The 23,016-nt window shown below is 34.6% G+C and overlaps 1 protein-coding gene and 1 long non-coding RNA gene across 5 annotated transcripts in view; one reads left to right on the top strand and one right to left on the bottom strand.

The window, feature by feature from the left end:
- Window positions 1–3,986, bottom strand: part of LOC142871935 (uncharacterized) — a 117,670-nt gene extending 113,684 nt beyond the window's left edge. For 2 of the 3 annotated variants that reach the window (XR_012920173.1, XR_012920170.1), the window contains exon 1: window positions 3,888–3,986. This is a non-coding gene — a long non-coding RNA (uncharacterized LOC142871935). Of the gene's footprint in view, window positions 1–3,882 lie in introns of all 3 variants that reach the window. The other variant, XR_012920172.1, reaches the window with a different exon arrangement.
- A 102-nt stretch (window positions 3,987–4,088) lies between these two features.
- The window catches only part of EMC2 (ER membrane protein complex subunit 2), a 62,170-nt gene continuing 43,242 nt past the window's right edge, over window positions 4,089–23,016 (top strand). For both annotated transcript variants that reach the window (XM_076005075.1, XM_076005074.1), the window contains exons 1-3: window positions 4,089–4,180; window positions 21,272–21,385; window positions 22,892–22,956. In XM_076005075.1, coding sequence (XP_075861190.1) covers window positions 4,141–4,180; window positions 21,272–21,385; window positions 22,892–22,956 — 219 coding nt within the window. In that variant the 5' untranslated portion in view covers window positions 4,089–4,140. The remainder of the gene's footprint in view (window positions 4,181–21,271; window positions 21,386–22,891; window positions 22,957–23,016) is intronic.

Raw genomic sequence — 23,016 nt, 5'->3', positions numbered from 1 at the left:
TTAAAATTTCTCTACCCTTGAAATCACAATGATAGTTCTGAAACAACGATATAAAGTATGAAGATGGGAGGGAACCTAATTCTAGGAATTACTATCCAAATTCTTACTAAAACCTAACCCATTAGCCTGGATATATTTCTCTCCTCAATTAGTTAAGACTACAAAAGATATAAAACCACTTTCTCCCAGTGCAGCTGCTCTTGAGCCTGCCCACTACTCTCCTCCCTGGTGCTTTGACTTTCAATAAAGCTTTCCCTTGCTTGTCAAAATATGTATCACGTAAGTGGTATATACTGAAATTCTTTTCCCTGATGAACACCAAGAACTTGGAAAAACCTCCACTTGGAGGCTGGTAACAATTTGTGATCTGAAGGATGAGATGGCCACTTTATGCCCAATGTGGCTACTGGCCTTAAGCCAATTTAGCTTAAAGAATGGTGAGCATGACCATAGGGGGGAAAAAAAGATGACCAGTAGAGTAAATGACATTTGGCCTAGTGACCAGGGTAAGATAGTTCAGAATTACAGGTCTGAGGGAATGATTTAGTCTCTTGTAGTGCTACCAAACCATCAGAGAGACTATTCAAAACTGAAAATTACATCTGTAACAGAAAATATACTTATAACACATGCATGACGTAATATTCAGTATATTTTTGCATGAGTTTACCATAATGCAATTCACTTATTGTGAATAAATACCTTTTTGAACATTTTTCAAGTAAAGAATTTAGCTATAGTCCTATTGCAGAAGAGTCTAGAGGGTCTTCAGAGACCATCAGGGCACAGGAACAGTGCTGAGGGACTCTTGGATATTTGGTACCCAAAAGAGATGTTTATAAAAATACACTTTTGCCCCAGGACACAGATGTATATGTGTATCAGAACAGAAGATGCAATTTGGGGAAATAAAATAAAATAAAAATTGTTTGAAAATGTGGACTCTTAAGTATGGTTATAAATCTGAAAAAGAAATAGCTCTAATTTATTGCCCATGTGGGAGAAATTCTGGGTGTACTCTTTCTGGATGTACTTTCCTCTTCACTGTTACAACTATGGTGCAAAGGGGTAATTAGCAGTTTGTGAATTCTACTCTGAAAAGACCCAAGCGATCTCACTGGAATTGCTTCCCAGAAACTCTCCTTTGCTTTCTAAAATAATATAACTGGGTATAAAATGAATGGCTGGCATATTTAAAAACATACATATTGCAAACTTGGAAAAACTAGAGGTGCCTAAATGCTACAATTATGTCAGCAAAGGGGTCATAGGGTCTTGTGTTTTGAGGGGAAAGAACACATTAATTACATAATCTTTTAAAATGTAATAAAAACAATGTTCAGTAGATTCCTAAAACAACTACTTGTTAATCTGGCTTTGGGTAAATAAAACTTCAGGGAAAATTTGCTTCCAAACAATATGTGCCATAGTGAAAATCTACTGACATGGAATGAAGATTAATATTTTCCCTTAAATAAAAAGAAATTATGGTTATGATCCACTAATTAGAAACAATAACATGATTTAAAAGCTATGGTAAATTTTATATCAGAGTTGTAGTGAGACCAATTTACTTTGATGGAAAATTGTCATAGTAAATGGGAATTATAAGCTCTGCTAAATAGTGTGGGATATTTTAATTCACTGATTAAGATGGGACAAAGCAGACAGTAGATTCCAAGTAAAATATTTGATGAAGATGCTGAATATTGCAAAATCAATTAAAATGGTATTATGCTCTATCCTGTTAATGTATATTTTATAAATGCCATAAAGTTTATTAAATTTAAGAAGTTGCTTTAGTCTTTCATACTGTTTGAGAATATTAATTGGATTAAGTAAACCATAAAAGAGATGTACTCTAAAGTGCTCTGTAGGCCAATATGGCTTGATAAATAATCGAACTTTATCCCACCTCAAAGAAAATGTAGGCTTATTCAAAGTGATTCCTGTCTGACTCTAGTTCATTCTGACTTATTAACATTCTAACTGTTCAAAAAAAATCTTACAGGGAAAAAACCAAAATAACAATTTAGCTTCACATAAAAAGTCATATCAAGGACCACATTCATGTGCCTTTTTCACTGGGTAGTTCAGATTATTAAATGAGATAATACTTCCTATGGTGTCTGACACATTTTATTCATAATGTGGGTACTAATATTTGTTTCCCTGGACATTTTCTTGGTATTTGTCACCAATACTGGGCAGTATGCAATCAGAAAAACTGGGTTAAATATTTTAAACGTATGTAGAGGAGAATTTTTCAAGTGAACAACACAGTAAGAGGCAAAACCTTGAGACCATCTTGTAAAAGGTAGAGTTACAGAAGGTAAAGTTGATATTTATGTTTTGGGGATTACAGTTTTATCTACAGAAGATATTTTTAATTTACAGTTCTAATTATATAGTATACTATGTTAAAACAGAATATGGAATTTTTGCCATTGGCATGCCATTTTTTCCTGAGTGTGCCTGAGGAAGGCAAATTTTATTAGATATTTGAAATGTTATAATCTATAAACACTTTCCCCACTTCGAAGAGTACTACTAATAACAAAGTTTCCCTTAAATATATTTTTCTCATAAATATTTAATCTTTCATCTGCGATCTAAACAATTTATCTCTATATGAATCACCTATCTTTGTTACTAGTGCCAAGAACTTGGGCAAATTGTTTCACTTCAGGGCCTCAGATTAGGAAATACATACATGTCCACTGGAACATCATGACTCCATTAGTACATCACAACAGTATTTTTAGTAAATAAAATGGATTTGACAAAATTTGAATAGAAAATATAGATGACAAAACACATGGTAAAACTAGTTTGTAAATTTTCAGTTTTAAATATATCTGTGCATATTGTGTGACAATGCAAAATGTAACTCATTCAGAACATAGTCCAAGTGTACAAATTCACTAGTTTTTTTGTCATTAGTTGACTTCTTTGTGGCACTCAGCATTGATAGTATTTTTTGTTTTTGTTTTTTTAAGACAATAAAACAAGCTGTGGTTGCCAGGGACTAGGAGGTGGGAATGAGGAGATATTGGTCAAATGGTACAAACTTTTGGTTTTAAGATGAATACGTTCTTAAGATCTAATGTTCAGCATGGACTATAGTTAACAATTCTGTATTGTATACTTGAAATTTGCTAAGAGAGACCTTACATGTTTCTACTACCTGTAACCCACACAAATGGTAACTATATGAAGAAATGTACGTGTTAATTAGCTTGATTGTGGTAATCATTTCGCAATGTATATCAAATCATCACTTTGAATACCTTAAATACATAAGGTTATGAATATACAATTTATCAATTAAAACTCAATTAAAGCTGGACAGGGTGGTGAAGAAGGTACCCCACTCACTCAGGAGTAAACGGGAGTAGCGAAGTTTAGGGGCTGTGAGAGTCTGATCCGCACATTTATTCATTGCTTATGAGCGCTTACACATTGACTGTTCTCAGGAAGTTTCAAAACTAGTGTGGCAGGCAGACAGGGATAAAGTGATTACACGCAGAATGGTTAACTAAGGGTATGGGTGGGCATGAGGGCATTCTTGTGCACACTGAGAAGTCCTCGGCCACAGGAACATAAAAAGCGCACAGGGAGAATCCCACTTAGTCCCTCAAAGAGATATAATAAAAATTTTTGGAGTTTATTAGTTCAGTCAAACATTCAAACGTAAATGGAAAGCAAATCCCTTTAGAAGTAAAGTTGGGCATAAATAAGGGATTTGGGAAGAACGTTGCGCTGAGGTAGGCCACGAAGAGAACAGGGTGCTGAATGGGGAATGTGAAGAGAATGAATACACCTATGTAGAAAAAAATTAAAAACCCAGCAATTGTTAAAAATCTATGGTATAAAACACACCTCACCCCAAGGCAGCTCCGGCGCCCCGCCGACCGCTGGAGCGTCCTCAGCTTCCGAGCTAGCCCGCACAGCCCAGCGAGCTCCGCCCCCTTCCCTGAAAGCCCCTCCGCAGAGCCCAGTGCACGTGTGTGGCGGATACCGCCCCCTCTGCTCTCTTGGCCAATGAAAAAGAGCTTCGTAATTCGCCACGGCCCGGTCGCGAGTCACGTGACCGCGTATCCCCGCCCTCTCACCCTGCTGCCTCTGGGTTCTGGGAAGATGGCGAAGGTTTCAGAGCTTTACGATGTCACTTGGGAAGGTAACTTCGGGTGGGGCGGGTGCGGGAAGACCAAAAGCCCTGGGAAACGGTTCAGGAATACCCGCTGCCCTCAGAGAGCTGAATTCTCCAGTCTCTCTTCGGCACCGGAGCTCTGGCTGGACAGGTCAAGCTCAGGTGGAGGTTGAGGCTGACCCCCTCCTTGGCCCGGCCACGAACTCTGCGGCTTTTCCACGGCATCTGCTCTCTGATAGACTGACCGACCTACTTGCGCGCTAATCCAGCCGCCCAGGGCAGCTTCCATTTATGAGACTGGGCTGTCACAGTCTTCCTGTTTTTGCTGGGAGGCGTAGAGGAGGCGGGATAGGTGGTTGCTGGAGCTTCTTTGGAGCCAAGTAATACAGGGCCTGTAAGGCCTTATGCTAAGTGCTATGTAAGGGTTACAGCCCCGGGCAGAAAAGCTGTGTAGAAGAGCCATGAACAAATCTGCTTCTCTTACATGTCACTTTACATTTTGTTCTTTCATAAAAACCGGGTTTCCAGTTTCTCCGTTTTTTGACTTTTCTCTGTCCCACTCCTTCTCAAAACACATTTAAACGTACAACACAACTTCCTAATTTTTGTTTTTTAGAAATAGGGTCTCCCTCTGTCGCCCAAGTTGGCGTGCCACCGCTCGATTTTAGTTCACTGAAGCTTTGAACTCCTGGGCTCAAGCGATCCACCTGCCTCAGCCTCTCTAGTAGCAGAGATTACTACTATACCTGGCTAGCTAAAAGAATTTTTTTTTTTTTTTTGGTAGGAACATGTCTGGGTATGTTGCTCAGGCTGGTTCGAATTCTAGGCCTCAAGCTACTCTCTGACCTTGGCCTTCCAAAGTGCTGAGACCGCCCCATGCCCAGAACTTCCTTCTTACTCACTACTAGTAATTCCTTTTCTGAGGCGTAAAATAACTGGTTAACTCTGGGGCATGTTCTTATGTGTGATGTATGGACTTCTCTCCCCATCGTTGGTTGATGTAGAGTGGAGTGTGTTCTTTAAATCTGAAGCAGCCAAACCTTGGACCAATTCTGTAAGAGTTTTTTTCCCTTTTCAAAAACTTGAGTGGGAGGCATGCTTAAGAGAAGAAACTTGGGTTTCTTTAAGGCATGGAATTCGTGTAATTGAAATTCATACTCTCAACATTTAGTAGATTGCAGTAGACTTTAGTAGCTAATTTGTTCAATGAATGCCTTTGTGTTATGTCTAAATAATGACCTGATAAAATGGGGACTGAAAATTATATTTACTGTTTGATGGTGAATATATTTCTGAAGTATTGTAGAGTTGCATACTTGTAAGGGGAACAGCAAAATTCCTTTATACTTGAACTGAGTTCAACGATTTATTGGCTTTTTGGCCTTTAGCACATTATGAACTTCAGTATTTCTACCTGTATTGGGGGAATCCATTACACTAAACAAAAGTGTTAAGTGCTTAGTGCAAGATCTTGCATATAGCAAGTAACACACAGTCCCTACTTGCAAGTTCACGGTTTAATGGAGAAGATAATCCTATAAACATAATAGATTTAAAAGGCTTGCATTAGGGTGTATTCCTTAAGCTGGATAGTAGTTGTGTGGCTGTTATTTTTAATGCTTTTTAAAAAAGTTTTAAATATTTCATAATTTTTAGGAAGCGCTATTATGAAGGTATGTTCAGTATAGCTTTCCTAGATGATAGTAGCATCTTGAAGGACAAGTAGGTGTGTAACTATTCACAGACAGGATAATTTATGTAACTTGAACCTTGCCCTATGGGTATTCTAGTGATGTGATTAGATTTGTAATAATAAATAATAACTACTTCACAAGTTTATTGAGGAACAAAATAGAAAACATGTTAAAAGTACTTTGTAAACTAAGTACTGTATAAAAGGATATGTTATTATTAGTTAATACTCACAAGATTATGTCCCTCCCCTGTATGTTTTTTCTCTTGCCATGTCTCCAGCTTTATCTTGAGCCATTCTCATGCTCACTTTGTGAGCTAGCTGTGCTGGCCTTTGTTGAATTCTCTAAATTGCCTTGCTTCTTGTTTAGGGCTGGACACATGCTATTCCTTTTACTAGGAGTGTTCTTCCCTCCTTGCATTGCATTTCTCCCCCATTAAATTTTAGCATTTCTCAGAACTCCTCTCAAAGGTCATGTACTGCAGATAGCCTTCCTGGACCACTCTACTCTGCCCCCCTACCTTCCCCATATTTCTATCAAAATTTAAAAAAGGAAATAGGAGAAAAGGAAAAACCCAAACAAGAAAATAAAACAAGCAACAAAACCTACCCTTGGTCTTTCAGTTATGAAATACTATTGAAACACTTGCCTAGTAGTGTTAAGTTTTAAAATTTTGTCTTTTCTAGAATGGAAAGGACCAGACTTATTTTGTTCAGTGTCACATCACTGGAACCTGGTAATTATTTGTTGACTAAATTAATTGCCAATGGGCTTAATAATAAACACTAATAAATTGTCAAAAGATTATAACTATAAATCATTTTTCTAGTCTTGGAATTATTTCTTTAGTGTCTCTGATGAAATTAGGCAACTCAACTAATAGGATACAGTTTGCTTGTTAGTAAAATGAAGGTTTAGACTTTTCCATAATTAAAATTATATTTTAAGGTATTTTTAAGAAAAGCGTATTCTAGATTTTTATTTCAGAGACTTACGGTAACAGATTTTTAGGATGTAGGAGATGAGAGGATTCTCAGGGATAGTGTTTTGTTTAGATTTTTTTCAGGGTGGGAGGTCTGCCAGAGCTGTGTCCTTAGGAATTCTACCAAATAGTATCATGACTTAGAAGAGCACTGTAATTCTTGTGATAGAAAAATTTATCACCTGTTTATAAAAGACCTATACAAATCTTTGCTAGGCTCTATAAAAAAAGTAGAATATGTGGTTTATTTGCCCAGTTGAAAGTTATTGGTGCTTATTCTATAGGGAAATTACATAGGAGTTTGAAGGTGGGAAAGAGAATTTAGAGTTGTAGGGAGAATATAGTCAAGTTTCTTGAGAATATGCTATTTGGGCAGAACATGGATAGGATGTCTTACATAATCCCTGGCATATAGTAGGTACTGAATGAGTATTTGTTGAAAAATATTTATGAGAAATATTTGAGAGAATTTTAGTTATGTTCACTGCCCCTACTTCCTTTCTTTTTATGCAGTCCTTTAAGCAACCACAATTTGGTTTCCATGCCCTACCACTCCTCTAAGGTCTCTAGGGAGTCTGAATGCCAACTCTGTCGTGTTTTGTGTATCTATACTACCTTTGCTATTGTAGATCACTCCCTCTGTGAAATATTTTTTCTTGGATTTCTTAATAACATTCTTTGAGGTTCTCTTTTTGCTTTTCATACCTTCCCTTTGCTGAATCCTCTACATCCATTTGCTCCTTATGTTCTTGGTGTCTTCAGTGGTTCTTTCCGTAGCCCTCCTTACGAGTAGACTTATGATTGATGCAGGTGTAACTGTTATGTGGTCTGGGAACTCCATGAAATAATGTGCAAAATTGATTGTACTTTTAAAAATTTGTATATTTTTTGGAAAAGATAGTTCAAAGATCTCTTTAGCTTTGAAGAGATCTAAAAAAGGTTAAATGTCTTCTGTGGGCAGTCTCATCCACACTCAGCTTTGACTATCAACATATATGCTAAATAACATGTTAGTAAAACATGTATTTGAGTACTTTGTACTAGTACTGGAGGATACAATTCTGAACAAGACTGGCAAGGTCCCAGATTTCATGGAACATACCCTGAGGTTTCACTTCCAGACTGAAGACTGTATTTGCAATGATCTTCAGGTCACATATACTTTGTGTTCTACAATTAATAAAACTCAAAACTGAACTAACTCATTATCTGCCTTCTGCCTCCAACAACAACGTCACCACTTTTTTTCTGCATTTTCCCTAGAAAAGTAGATGGGCACCATGTATCTTCTCTCATTCTTAAGGCAATTTCTGCTCATCCTTTAAGATGTAGGTCTTTGAAACTTTGGAGTCTAAAAATTACAGATATGTATGGGAAATAGATAATAATCAGGTTTTAATGAAGTATATATTTTGGAAAGGTCGTTTTTGAAAGGTAAGAGCTAGAAAGGTAGGTTGGTGCCTTGAATGCTAAACTAAGGAGCTTGGTCTTTATTTTGTATATAGTTGAGATCCACTGTCATAATTTAAAAAAAATCAGTGACTCCTTTCATTAAACTTAAAATTTATAAATGTACATGTTGATATAGGAGAGGCCTTTTCTTTGACAGGAATCCCCCCATTGAAATGCCTTGTCATATTAAATAAACGATTTTTTAGTTTTGGTTTCTTTAACAGGACACTACTTTATCAGGACCCTACTCCATGTTAAAAGACCCTGTTATAGCAGCTTCAGTGCATAAGTCTTTTAAATTTTTATTGTTTTCCTCAGAATATTTTTAATTAAGTCCCCAAAATTAATATGATAGCAGTTTTTCAGAGTTAATTATTTAATACTTTTATGGAGTCCTTTTAAAACATCCAGCTTTGTTTCATAGAAATAAGTCTATCTTTTAGCACTCAAGTTTTCTTTGGCTTATATTTAATTATACTGTATAATTACATTGAGTTGAACTGGCATGAACTGGTTTGGATCTAAACAGTTGAATTTTTTAAATGTAATAACTGATGGAAACAATTAACCAAGAGCTAGCTGATGAGGCTTATTAGCCAAGAGCTTCTAAAGTGTTGTGGACATCATTAGTATATTTTGCATAAAGAAATTCTTTGAGTTAATTCTAACTGGTGGATGGTTAAGAGAATTTTTACTGAACCTTATTATTCTAACTTATTCTAATTTTTATTGAACCTTATTATTCTAAATTATTCTAAATTACTTTTTTACATCCTTTACACACACAGGTTGTCTTTTCAATCCTTCCATTGGCCAGCATAGTGGTGAGAGAAAACAAGCTTTCAGTGAATGCTTGTTTGCTCAATGAGTGAATGCTAAGATATGGTATTTGCTTTTCAAGTTTGATCTAGTAGTATCTATAGTAATGGTAATAATGATGAAAATAGCTACTAAACATTTTGTATACATTATCTCACTTTATCTTCACATATATCCTATGAAGAGGGTTTTCTTATTTCCATTTCACAGGTGAGGAAGGAAACTAGAGAAGTGAAGTGGCTTGTTTAGTATCCCATAGCTAGTAAAAGGGAGTGCTGAGATTTGAGCTGCATTTATGCCGCTGTCCTCCGCTCAGTTATTAGCTAGTCAAGTTCCTCCACCTAAACTGCCATTCTGTTATTCTTGGAACATGCCGAGATAGTTTCTGTCTCAACAAAGTTAAAGATTTGCTGTTTATGGCTGACTCCTTCTCATTCTTCCCTCAGTTTAAAAATTACCTTCTTAGAGAAGCCTTTTCTGACCTGCCCTTTGCTGCTGTCCTCCCAATCTCTTGACTTCATCCTAGGGTCCTTTAATTTTTTTCTTAGGAATTATCACTATCTGAAGTTATGTGGTTTGTCATTTTTTTTACTCTACTGGAATGTAAGTGTTATGAGTACAGGGACTTTATCTTCTTTCTTTCTTTATCTTCAGTGCCTAGATCAGGCCTGGCATGTAGAAGGCATTCAGTAAGTAGATGAAGAATAACTCTAAAGACCATGGTTCTAATCATTGTACTATACTGCCCAAAAGGTAGTAGAAATTATTGGGTATCTTAAGAATTTAAATTGTCTAATGAAGTAAATCTTTAAAAAAATATCTGGTCGTGATTTGCAGATTGAATTTGGGTAGAGAATCCAGTTTGGATGCTATCCTAACAATTTAACATGGGGTGATGAGAGCCTGAGCTTGGATAATAGCAGTGGAAATAGAGTGGAAAGTGTAAATCTTATTAATATTTCAAAAGAGTTCACAGGAATTAGAAACCAAAGGAGGAGTCAGAAATAACAGTCAAAAATGGAATCTCAGGTAGCATTAACAGAAGTTGGAACCAACAGAAATGTGGCACTGAAAAGGGAGACCACGTTTTTAGGAAAAGACTATGACTTTGGTTTTCTGATGTTGTGACTGTGAGGTAATGGGCTGTCAAAAGTGAAAACATATTTTCTTCAAGAGATAATTTTATTTTTACTAGTGATGTGATGAATATATTTAAGACATTTCAGAAAATATTAATGTGTGGCAAATAATTTTACATGGTATTTATGATAGCATGCAGTGTGGCAGGGTCAGCTATGTAATATAGTTTCAGGTGTTCGTAGGTAAAATTCTGCTTATTTTTCAAAAGTAATATTTTCATATATAAACAGTGTTCCTTGTTTTTGTTCAGCTATTTTAGTATAATGTTTGTAACTGTATGTTAGACTGTTCTTCTTAGAAGTTATGCTTTAAAAAATTATGTCCTCTTTTGTACAAGTGTTATTCCTCAATGCACAATAAGAAATACCTTTTATAAATTAACTCATGCTCAGTTAAATATATTTATACGGATTGTTTGAGTGTGTGTATAAACTGAAACCAAAGTTTCATTTGGAAGATATTCTTAGTATGAGCAATGCATTCTGTTCTGTTCATTTTTTCCTACCAAATGCTGGAAGAAATCCACTAAATTGATTGTACACCCAACTAATACACAGTCTGTAATACACAGTTTGAAAAACACTTCTGGTGTTCTGTGTGCATTAAAATAAAATAAATTATATTTTATTAATTTATTAAAATTAACCCTTTTTCCAAATCAAGTGGCCTTTTCTTACAGAATAGCTTCTTTCAACATCTGGCAACCAATCTGACTAGACAAGTATGTGGGACTATGAATAATTTCAAATTTGTTATCCCGCAGGTATTGACCTTTTAAAGAAGTATGGTGGTTCATCTAAATGGTATTTCAGGATATATAATAAAGTGAAGTAGAGAAAATATAGGATTGGGGGAAGGAGTTTTGGACTAAAGGAGTCAGAAAAAGTAACAGGCATGTTTTTCCATCTTTCATAGGCCAACTCAGTATAGTGATACCTAGTCCTCATGGAAAAACTAAACGAAGTAATCATAGCCATTCTCTTAACCATTGACCTTTAGCTCATCCCAGGGGCCTTTCACAGTAGTTAATAAAATGTACAAACAAGCAGTAAGCAGCTTACTTAAGCGGTAGATAATAAAATGACCTTGGCTTTGAGGAGCATGTCTTTTGTGGGGTGAGTTGGGGTAAAATGAAAAGCATTAAATCACTTTTGAGGAAAGAATAAGGAAAGAGCTGTTATTTCTTTCTAGACATTGAAAGTTATGTTATTTTCCTTAAAATAAAAGTAATTAAAATTTTTGTAGCACTTTACATTTTATGAAGTGCTTTACATAAATTATCTAATATTAGAAGTCCTAAACTGAGGGGCCAAGCAGATGAAGAAAATGTGTGATGTTGGGTGGAAGACAGTAGCGCTGCCTATAAAGAACTGGTGAGTGCATGTCCTACCTAATAGTAATCAAAATCAGCCTAAAAACAAGCAAAAAGCCCCAAACTATTGTCCTATACAAGCAATATCTGAGGGGTTCAGATACTGCTTTATATAATTTTCATAAGAGACCTATAAGACAAGTTTGTGATATAGTTAGTACTCTATATTCATGGGTTCTGCTTCCAAAGATACAACCAATTGCAGATGCAAAATATTTAAATATATGTATATATAAAATAACAATAAAAATAATAGAAATAACAATATGGTGTAACAACTTTTGCATAGCATTTACATTTTTTAGGTATTATAGGTAATTTAGTGATGATTTATTTAAAGTATGAGAAGGATGTGTATAAGATATATGCAGATACTATACCATTTTATATAAGAGACTTGAACATCCTTGGATTTTGGTATCTAGAGGGGTCCTGGAACCATTCCTCTGCTGATACTGAAGGACAACTATATTTTATAGCTGAGGTTAGAAATGTTAAGTGGACAGGTCCAAAATCACTAATCATGCTGATTAGTGTGGCAGAATTGATATTTAAACCCTGGTCTTTTAACTTGAGATCCTGTGCCATTTCTGCCATGTTAAACTCTAAGTTGGGTTTGGCATTTTTTTTTTTCTTTTTCTGTAAAGGATCAGATAGTAAATATTTTGGCTTTTTGTGCCATATGGTTTGTCTTAAGTATTTGTCTGCCACTATAGTACAAAAATAGCTGTAGACATTACCTAAACATATAGAGGTGGGTGTGTTCTGATAAAAGTGTAATACTTTACTTACAAAACAAGTAGCTACAGAATTTGGTCCTGGTGCTGTCATTTATTGACCTCTGCTTTAAATCTGCTGTGAATGCAATGCGAAGAGCAAAGCCAGAGATAGTGGGATTAGAAAAAGATAAATGACATTTGCTTTTATAGGGTGTACCACTGAGGAGAAGCTTCAAAACCTCTTGGTTCAGAAACCAAAAGACAATTCACAGTGTCCTGGAAAGGAAATAGAGGGTAAAGTATTAATAATAGCTAACATTTTTTGAGTGCATGTTGTGCCAGGTGCTGTTCTAACATATAAATTGACTCATAATGCTTACTACAACAATCATATTGGCATTATTATTTTCATCTCCACTTTTTAGATAAGAACGTTAAAGGGCAAGGTGATTAACTCAGCTGATATCCGACAGCCAGAAACTGGCACAGCTGGAATTTGACCTTAAGCGGTTTGAATTTGGCATCTCCATTCTTAACTACTATACACTGTTAACTCTACAAGGGTAGAAGAGAAAACTGAAGAAAGAAAATAAAAATATTAAGCATGGACATTTTGAAACAGTGAGAAAATATTTGGGTAATGAAAACAGTTGTGAGGAAATATTGAAGTGTGAGTAATACTTGAAAATACCATTGAAGGAGGTATAAGAATATATAGATAATATTTTTACTTTTATTTTATTCTTTAAAAATATCTTGAAGTACATATTATACTCAATTTGATTTTATTTTAAAATTTGGAGCATGGATAAATAGGGGAATATTTGGGTGAAAGAGCTCTTTATTTCCCCCTATTTGGATAAAGTGTTTTCTTTTTCTGATTTTCCCTCCTCTGGGAGGAATCCTTCATGTTTTTATTTGAGGTCCCTGGGAGTAGTCTTGACAGAGAAATGTGTTTTTCACCCTTTTTTGAGTAACAATCAATGAAGAATTAACCTGTGATCCATCATGCAATGGATGGATTGGCATTCCTTTTCCTCTTCCCCTAACCTGGGCAATTTCCCAATCCTCGAGGACATCAGATACTTCATCCCTCCACCATTGCCTGTGCTCTTTTGCCCTAAACTTTTTCTAATACCCTTTCATCTTTAGGGCTTAATTCATATGTTACAAATGTCTTCTCTAACACTCTCTTCTGCCAGGTAGAATTAATCCTTCTCTTTGCTGTTTTAGTGTTTTTAACATGCTGCTAGCATAGATTTTTATCACATTATTTTGCAGTTGTTTACAATTTTTCTGTTAGCTCATGAGCTTCTCAGAAAAATGATTCTTTTTTCATTTTTATATTTCTAGCATATATTATTGAAATAATGTATTGATATATTTTTGAATGATTGAGTGAAAGTCATAGGGATAAATCAATAGATAAAAGGGGAATATTTTCAAAATCAGATTTTCCAATAATATACCTTGACTTTAAATAAGTAAGAGGAGACTGATGGAAAACTCAAGACTGGTGATAAATGAGGTATTTGACAAAAAAGGAGATGGGAACCAGTTTCTCCCTTTTGATTTGTATCTTTAGTTTATGAGCAGAGATTCTACTGCCTTTTAAAGGATATAGCTGAAAATTCCCATTCCAAAGCAAATTAAGAATGTATGTAGTAGATTAAATGGTAATTCTTGATAATTTGAACTACAGCAATTTGTCTGGACTAGCATTTCTTGATTTGAGTGTCAGGGTATAAGCAGGTGGTGCAGTATTATAGAACAGATCTGCAAAAACACTTAAAGATTTCATATTCCCAAGGCCCTTCTTCCTCTTAATAATCTGCCAGATTGAAAGGGAATGTGGATTTCAGATAGGGTAAGTGTATAGAGGATGTAGTTTGAATGAGTTTGAGAACCAAAGCTGTAGTCTTTAAAGATGCTATATATATTCTTTGTAAAAATGTATTTGCTGAACTATGGATAAAAACTGGGATTACATAAAGCCACCAGGGTTTAGGCAGTAAACCCGACATCCTTATAGAGCTACATTTTCTTAATCCTGTTTAGCCAACCTCAGTTTTAAGAGAGTATTATTTTAGTCAGATATTTATGATTGGATTTGAATAAAATGATACTTTTTTTTGTTTGTTTGCTGCCTAAGTGAATAGAATTTTTTTTCCAGCATTGGTCTTGTATCACTAATTAAATGAGTAACAGTGTTATTACATTCTTTTATGATTATTTCTTTTAGTGGTTAAAACTTTATGCAAACTATAAAATTTGATGAGCTAATGAATGGGATAAAAGTTGGAGTTGTTTGGGGTTTTTTGTGTTTTCAAGCTGCCATTGTCTTGAAGCATTTGTATTTACTGATGTTTTTGCAGTGTAACTTTATTTCTTGGGATCTTCATGTCAAAAACAATGTGTTTTTAGCATGTCAGATGAAGTATATTCCCATGCTGGTTTTTGTTTACATTCAGAATTCAAAATATTACACAGTAACAATTTTATGATAGCTTTAAGATCATTTTGGGCAAATATAAGCTCTGTATTTTAAAACTGTTTAGTTATTAAACCTCTGTGTCAGATGTTAAGGAAAATATATTACCACTTAACCTATTAATGAATATTTTTGAGCCTCTCAGTCTTTATTTGGTAAAAGACAAAGATTTTCTTCTCTGTATATTTTAAAGGATTTTCCTTCCTTCTTTCTTTCTTTTTTTGAATATCTTTTTATTGTAAGATAAAATGGAAAGAAAAAACCATATAAAAAATTTACAACTGGTTATTTATTACAAAGTGAACACACTTCTGAAACCATCACCCAGGTCCAGAAATAGGACTTTGTCATGCCTCCCAAAAGTTCCTTCCAGGTACCCCACCCCAATCATAACTACCTCTCTTTTTCCATCAGTAAACATTATTCTGACTTTTCTAGTAATCACCTCTTTGCATTTTAAAGTAGATTATCCAAATCTGTATTTTTTGAGACATCTTTTAGATTCCCATTCCATTTCTTTCTTTTTCTCAAAATTTATCTGTTGAAGAACTTGGGCCATTTGACCTGTAGAGTTTGTCACTGTCAGGATTGTCCTGATTACATATTCATAATGCAATTCAGTATGTTGCTCTGTCCTCTGTATTTCTTGAAAATTGGCAGCTGGATTCGGAGAATGTATCAGTCTTCATTTAATCTTTCTGTCAGGATTATAGAAGGTGCATAGTATCTGGCTGTCTGTTTTATAGCAGCTATATTAGCAGCTATTGATGCCTACTGCCTGTTGTAATCCATTGAGTTTGCAAAATGGTAAAATTCTGATTTTACTATTTTTCATTTGTTAGTTGGACTCCTAATATAAAGAGTCCACTATTATTTGGTTACATGTTGGTGCATGTGGGAAAAGCAGGATAAATGCTTTTTGCCCATTTTCAAAATTGGTTCCTTGATGTCCTCTGAAGGTGACTAATTTCATATATATATATATATATATACACACACACATAGATATAGATATATACATCATTATGAACTCATGATTTAAATATATTTGATGAATTGTCAGCGATCGCAATATTACCATTATTCAAATTAAAATTGTCGCTTCTTTGATCAGTAGAAGCTCTGCAAGTTGGTTCCTGAGTCTGTTTGATTTGACTCTAGCAGTCTTCTTTGCTATTGAGTATAACAAGATGTTCCAAGATCACCATACATTTCTTGCCACTTACCTGAACTCAGCTATTTCTCTAAGAAGTCCACATTTCTTTTAGTGAGAAAGGTATTTCAGGATCACAATCTTGGTGCTATGCATGCTCAATATTAGTGGATTTGCCATAGCTAGGAAATGTATGTGTATGTATTTAAAGACAGAATACTTGACGAGTTCATGTTGATACTTCAAATTCAAGATTATGGAAGATTTACTTGAATTCCTTTTCTTTTGTGTCTGTATCTCCTTTCTTCCATATGACACCTGGTTCTTAAGGACACTGAATGACAGCTCTAGACTAAAACAAGTAAAAGATTCCTTGTTTTATTACCACTACACCACTCTTAGAAAAAAAATGATAATACTATCACCATTATTATTACTAAAAACATTAAAAAAGGTTTTTTTTGTGTGTGTTCTCATCTTAGTCTTTTTGTGCTGCTATAACAAAATACCTGAGACTGGGTAATATATAAAGAACACAAATTTATTTATCCCAGTTCTGGAGGCTAGCAGTTTAAGATTAAGGCACTGGCAGGTTTGGTGTTTGGTGAGGACCTGGTTTCTGCTTCCAAGATGATGGGTTAAGCACTGTTCTCACTTGGTGGGAAGGTACTAAGGGGCAAAAAGTGGGGTTGAACTCACTCCCTCACTCTCTTTTATAATGGTTCTAAGCCTGTTTATGATGGTGAAACCCTCATGGCCTAATCACCTCCTAAAGGCTCCACGTCTTGCTACACTGGGGATTTAAGTTTCAACATGAATTTTTAGAAGGGGCATAAATATTCAAACCATAACAGCTCTAGTTCTCTCACCTATTTCTTTTTATAGTTGTATTAATATTAGATCTGCATTGTCAGAGGCTTTCTGCCTCTTAGCTATTATCTATTTTTAGTTCTTCAAGTAACTACATAATTAATAATTATCACAAGTCCCTATATTGATGTCTTTCTGGTCATTTGATTGTTGAAACCTGTTCTCTCATAGATTTCCTTAAGAAGAGTGCATGTGCACAATATTCTCTAAGTTCTTGCATGTTGATCATGATTTGTGCACTTTATACTTGGAACTGAATTTTGCTGGATAGAAAATCTTTGGCTCCTATTTCCTTTCCTTGAATATCTTAAATATATTAATTCATTTTCTTCTATCATAAAATATTTTGGAACTTTGGAAAAGTTTAATGATTTAATTTTCTTTCCTTTATAAGTAAAGTCCTCCATTTATAATACTTAAAATATCCCCCCCCCACTTTAAAGTTTATACATTTTACTACCAAATGCCTTGGTATTGGTCTTTTCAGTGTTAATATTCTCACATATGTGGTATGTTCTTTTCTATATCAGTAAAGTTTTCTTGAATTATAGTTTTTAGTATGTGTTCTGTGTCTTTGCTTAGATTTTCTTATTCAGAGACTTTTATCTGTATGTTGGATGCTCTTTGCCTATCTTCGATATTTGTCATATCTTTCAAACCCTTATTTACCTCTTCATCTCTTCTATAGTTGGAAAATTTTTCTTTTTCACCCTTTGTGTTTATTTTCTTCTGGTTTAGTTTTTAATTTTTGAAATTATTTTTCTTTTATTTCTGATTCTGATGCGCTCTTTCACCTCATTTTTGAGATCTTCTAGTTCAGATTTATGTTGTTATTTTATGTCCTGTATCATTTTCTTAATGTCTTTTAGCTAATTTTGAAATAATGTGTTATGGATTTTATCTGTTTTATGGGCTTATCTTTCTGGCATGCCTTCAGTGTATATAACAATGAATTCTGGGATATATCTTTTCTTCTGATAACTAGGATATATCTTTTCTTCTGATAACTTAACCTTGTTACTTTTCTGTTCGTTTTTATGCAAAATTAGTTTTCCTGAAATTTTGAAATGAGATAGAGTTCAGTAAAGTTCTTTTTTTTTTTTTAACTTTAGCAAGCACTTTCTTCTGTTGTTTTTGTGTAGAATTCTTGCTTTCTGAGATTTTTTGACTGTATACCCCTTCCTGCTGTCCTTAGGCTGCTGAATTTTGATTCCATTCTCCTCAGTCTGGAGTCTTGTTTTAAAATGGGCTTTGACCAGTCAATTTTGAGAATTAACAGAGGCTCAGAATAGAGAATTCACTCTGGCTACTTGCACTCACTTGGGACTGGAGAGAACAGAGCCCTTCCTTATTTCACATGGTGTTCCCATATTGGCTTATGGTGCTTTCTAGTGAATCCTTATTGGCTCTTTAGGGTTCTGTTGTCGCTGGATCCGTCAGATAGCACTTGTTCCTTCCTTTAGTTTTCTTCTGCATACAGGGTGGTACCATGGCAGGTCTTGTAGTTGTTTACTGCTATTGTAGTTGCCACCATCCTTTCAGAGTTTCTTAAAAAAGAAATAAAATAGTTCATACATGATTTTTTGTACTTAATTTCTCCCTTTATTCTCTTTATTTAGTGTCATAGATTGATTTATGTATTTTGCTTAGATTGTTTCATTGACATGGAGGGAACTAATTCTTACTAAATTCCCAATGTATGCCAGACATTCTGCTGAGAACGTTATATTTATTTTATTTAATCCTAACTGTACATCCCTCAACTAAAAGTATTATCTCCATTGATAAGTGTGGGAAACTAAAATTGGATGAGGTCATGTAAGATAGAGTTCAAGTTCAAACCAAGTTTATTATGCCCATGTTCTTTTTACTAGACTATGCATCCTCTGTGACTGGTTTGTTTTCTTTTAACATTTTACTTCTTTCTAGTTTATCTTCTGGGTTTTTGTTGTTATTGTTATTATTTTTGTTTGTTTCAAATTTATTTATTTTTTAAATTGACATAGAAAACATATCAGTTTTATATTGACATATAAAACAGCATTCTGGTGTTTTTTTAAACCAGAATGATTTTTCTAGCATACAGCTCTGAGCATATTGCTTTTCTTTTGCTCAACATTTTTTTAGTTCTGTGCCTTTAAAAACCCTTTAGGTTCTTTACTATGAAATACAAGTCTTATAAGAAACTAACTCTTCTTACTTCCTACCCACTCATTTCCTGACCCCACTGTGTTTGATTCTGAACTAGTAAATAGTTCCTTCTGTGTGGAATAACTTACTTTCTCATTTGCCTGCTGAGCTCCCTCTTCAAACTTTAAGACTTAGTTCAGAATTCTTGTGCAGAGTGAGCGGCAAGCTGATTTCTAGGTTTCAGAAGAAATTAACTGTATGTTAATTTGTAATGATTTTTAACAGTCATTTTTGTAAATTAGGATCTATTTTTATCTTATGATGATTTTTGTTTTCTTTTGTAGACTTTGAACATAGGGGCTTAGACGATACATGTAAAATCCTGAGTGCTTCTCTAATACTTACTCTGTAGTGGCCTCACATATTGTTCATTTAACTCATCTGTTCACCAAATATGTAATTCAATCTTATCTATTCAACATTTATGACTATGTTATAGGAGGAAGAGGTAGTATTTCACATGACTAGGTATGTGAGATTTTCAGACAGAGTAAGAAAGCATGTATGGATGGGTGAATTGGATGGTTCATTCTACTTTAGCTATGTGTCTTAGTTCAGGGTGCTGTAACAAATATACCAAAGACTGAAAGTCTTAACAAACATTGATTTCACACAGTTCTAGAGGTTAGGAAATCCAAGAAACAGATGCTGGCAGATCTGGTGTCTGGTGAGGGTCCTCTTCCAGGTTGAAGCTAACCTCCTTATATGGTGCAGAACCAGGACAATAAGCAAGCTCTCCTGTCTTTTTATAATGGCCATACTCCCATTCATGAGGGTTTCACTCTCATGACCTAATTACTTCCCAAAGGCGCTACATCCAAATACCATTACATTGGGGGTGAAGGTTTCAACATATTAAGTCTGTAAGACTGTTAAAAAAGGAGGGGGACTAAATTAGATACTTTTTTCTTTAGTTAGTATTTCTGCTATTATCAGTGCTGTTTTTTAAAGCTTCCAGAATTGTCTGTTGCATTATAATATGCACAGCTGTTCTCTTTTGTTGTTTATCAGTGCTTTCAACTGTATTTTATAATATTCATATTGTGTATTTTAAATATCAAATGATTTCCTTTGTTCTAATTTTTTTTGCTGTTTATTTCTTTGCATAGTGGTATATTCTTATTAATTATATGTACCTTTTTGGTAATGTTAGTATTAAGGAAGTTTTGAGATGAACACCCCTTCAGTGCTAATAGCGGAATATGATACTCTGATTATGAACATTTTGTATTCTTGGGTCAATGAGTGAACTTCAAGAATATTTCAATATCCTTGAATATTTTGAGATTTCTATATACATATAGAAACGATGTTTTTGGTCAATGATGGACTGCATATAAGACAGTGGCCCCATAAGATTATAGTACCTTATCTTTTCTGTGTTTAGATTTGTATAGATATGCAAGTACCATTGTGTTGTAATTGCCTACAGTATTTAATACATTAACATACTGTATAGGTTTGTAGCCTGAAGCAATAGGCCATTATACCATACAGCCTAGGTGAGTAGTAGGCTATACCATCTAGGTTTGTTTAAGTACACACCATGATGTCCACACAGTGACAAAATCACCTAACAGACCATTTGTCAGAACATATCCCCGTCCTTAATTGACACAGGACTATATAATTGTATGCATTTTTTGAGAAAATAATCCTTAGCTTTTATTAAACTCTGAAAGTAGTCTGTGGTCCCCCAAAATTGAACACCCATAGTTACTTACTGAGATAGAAGATCTTTGTAGCAGTCCCACGCTATTGGTTACTTTTAAAGGTAGTTGTAATATCAGTTGTAATGCTGTTTCGGTCTTCTAAAGCAGTGGTCCCCAATCTTTTTGACTCCAAGGACTGGTTTCACGGAAGATAATTTTTCCATAGACGAAGGTGGGGTGTGTAGGGGAGGCAGGGCTCAGGTGGTGATGCGAGTGATTGGGAATGGCTGGAAATACGGATGAAGCTTCCCTTGCTCACCAGCCACTCACTTCCTGCTGTGTAGTTCACTTCCTAACAGGCCACTGGACCAGTACCAGGCCATGGCCTTGGGATTTGGGGACCACAGTATAAAGGATTGATTTTTTACCTTATTAACTTTGAGATAACATAGACTTCTACATTAGTGTGAGTTTATTCTCTTTACCTAAATAGTTAATTTTGTCTTGTTAATTTTTTGACATCAATTATTTTTGTGTGTATATATACATAAATAACATGCTTATTTCATTAATATTTTTTTCAGAAATGCGAGATAAAATGAGAAAATGGAGAGAAGAAAACTCAAGAAATAGTGAGCAAATTGTAGAAGTTGGAGAAGAATTAATTAATGAGTATGCATCTAAGCTTGGAGATGATAGTAAGTTGTTCAGCTAATATATTACATTCATGCTCAGGATGTGTCTCACTTATGGTTCTTTGGTTTTTTTAAAAACTGTCTTTTCAGTTGTGTTTTTTGTACTGATTGTATGAATATTCTCTGTGGCTTTTTCTCCCACAGGTTTAATGATACTTTATTTTGAGGATTTCTGATTACTTGGTAGTTGTAAAATAAATAGGCATTTTTGTTTTAAAGCTCACAGGGATGGCAAATGTTTGGCCAAAATGTATTTCATAAAGAATCTTTTAGAACAGTAACGGTATTAAATATTAGGTTCCTTAGAATGGAATGTCTGATTTCCTCAAGTAGTAAGTTTGACAGTTGATATCTCTGACATTTCACTTTGACACTTCTTGTTTGGTTTTTTTTTTTAATTGTGAATGTACATCTTTATTCTTTAAACATCACATTTTGGCTTGTGATTATCTTTCAATTTTTTTTAGAGCAATTTTTGTGAAACCATGGATAAGTAAAAAATTCATGTTATTTTTGAATATGAGTTCCATCGTGGATCTAGTGCAGTGCAGACAGCTCAAAATATCAATGAAGTGTTTGGGAAGGATGTGGCTAATGAACACACAGTTTGAGGAGTTTGATGGTTTGAGGAGTTCCATTCTGGTGATTTTAATCTTAAAAATGAGCCATGTGGGCGACCTGAGACCAAGATGGATAATGATGAATTGAAAGCTGTAGTGGAAGCAGATCCATCTCAACTTATGTGTAAATTAGCAGCAAGGTTTAACATTACTATTCCAGCAATGTTGGACCACTTGAAACAAATGGTGAGGTAAAGAAGCTGGATAGATGGGTACCACATGAATTAAATGAGCATCAGAAGAGAAATTATCTCAGAGTTTGCCTTTCTTTGCTGTCACAACATAAAGGCGAACCATTTCTACACTGTATTGTTTTGTATGATGAAAAATGGATTTTTTTTGATAATTCCAAGTGTTTGGCACAATGGTTAGATAAAGACAAAGTGCTGAAACACAGTGCAAAACATCTTGCTGACTACCACTGACTATCATTTCTTCCAGGCTTTAGACCACTTCTTGCAAGGAAAAATATTCAATTCTCAGCAAGGTGTGAAAATGCCTTTTGTGATTTCCTTCCCACTGGCTCTCCAGGCTTCTTCACTGCTGGCATAAGCAAGCTACTGTTAATATGGCAAACTATGTCTATGGTTTAGATACATACTTCAATTAATTGTACTGCTTCTTATTTGAGATAGTTTAAAATCAGACATTTCATATTTAAAGAACTAATAATTGAGATTTTTACCTTACAAGATATTAAAATATTTTACATTACTGAAAGCATGTAAGGGTGATTCCTATTCTTAATTCCAGAAATGTAATACAATCAATTTTTAGTTATAAATAATGTTCTCTGAAATGTCAGAAACTAGAAGAATTTATTAATCTAATTTCTGTTTGGGTGATTTTTATATTAAATTCAGCTTTTCCCCCCTTTTTGTCTATTTAGTTTGGATCATATATGAACAGGTGATGATTGCAGCTCTGGACTATGGTCGGGATGACTTGGCATTGGTAGGTATTTAAAGTAATTATATTTTATCTTATATTTAATTTGCTTCATGAATTATATAC

This window comes from Microcebus murinus, chromosome 7, assembly GCF_040939455.1.
Source record: "Microcebus murinus isolate Inina chromosome 7, M.murinus_Inina_mat1.0, whole genome shotgun sequence".
NCBI lineage: Eukaryota > Metazoa > Chordata > Mammalia > Primates > Cheirogaleidae > Microcebus > Microcebus murinus.
This window is presented reverse-complemented; position numbering and strand designations above follow the sequence as displayed.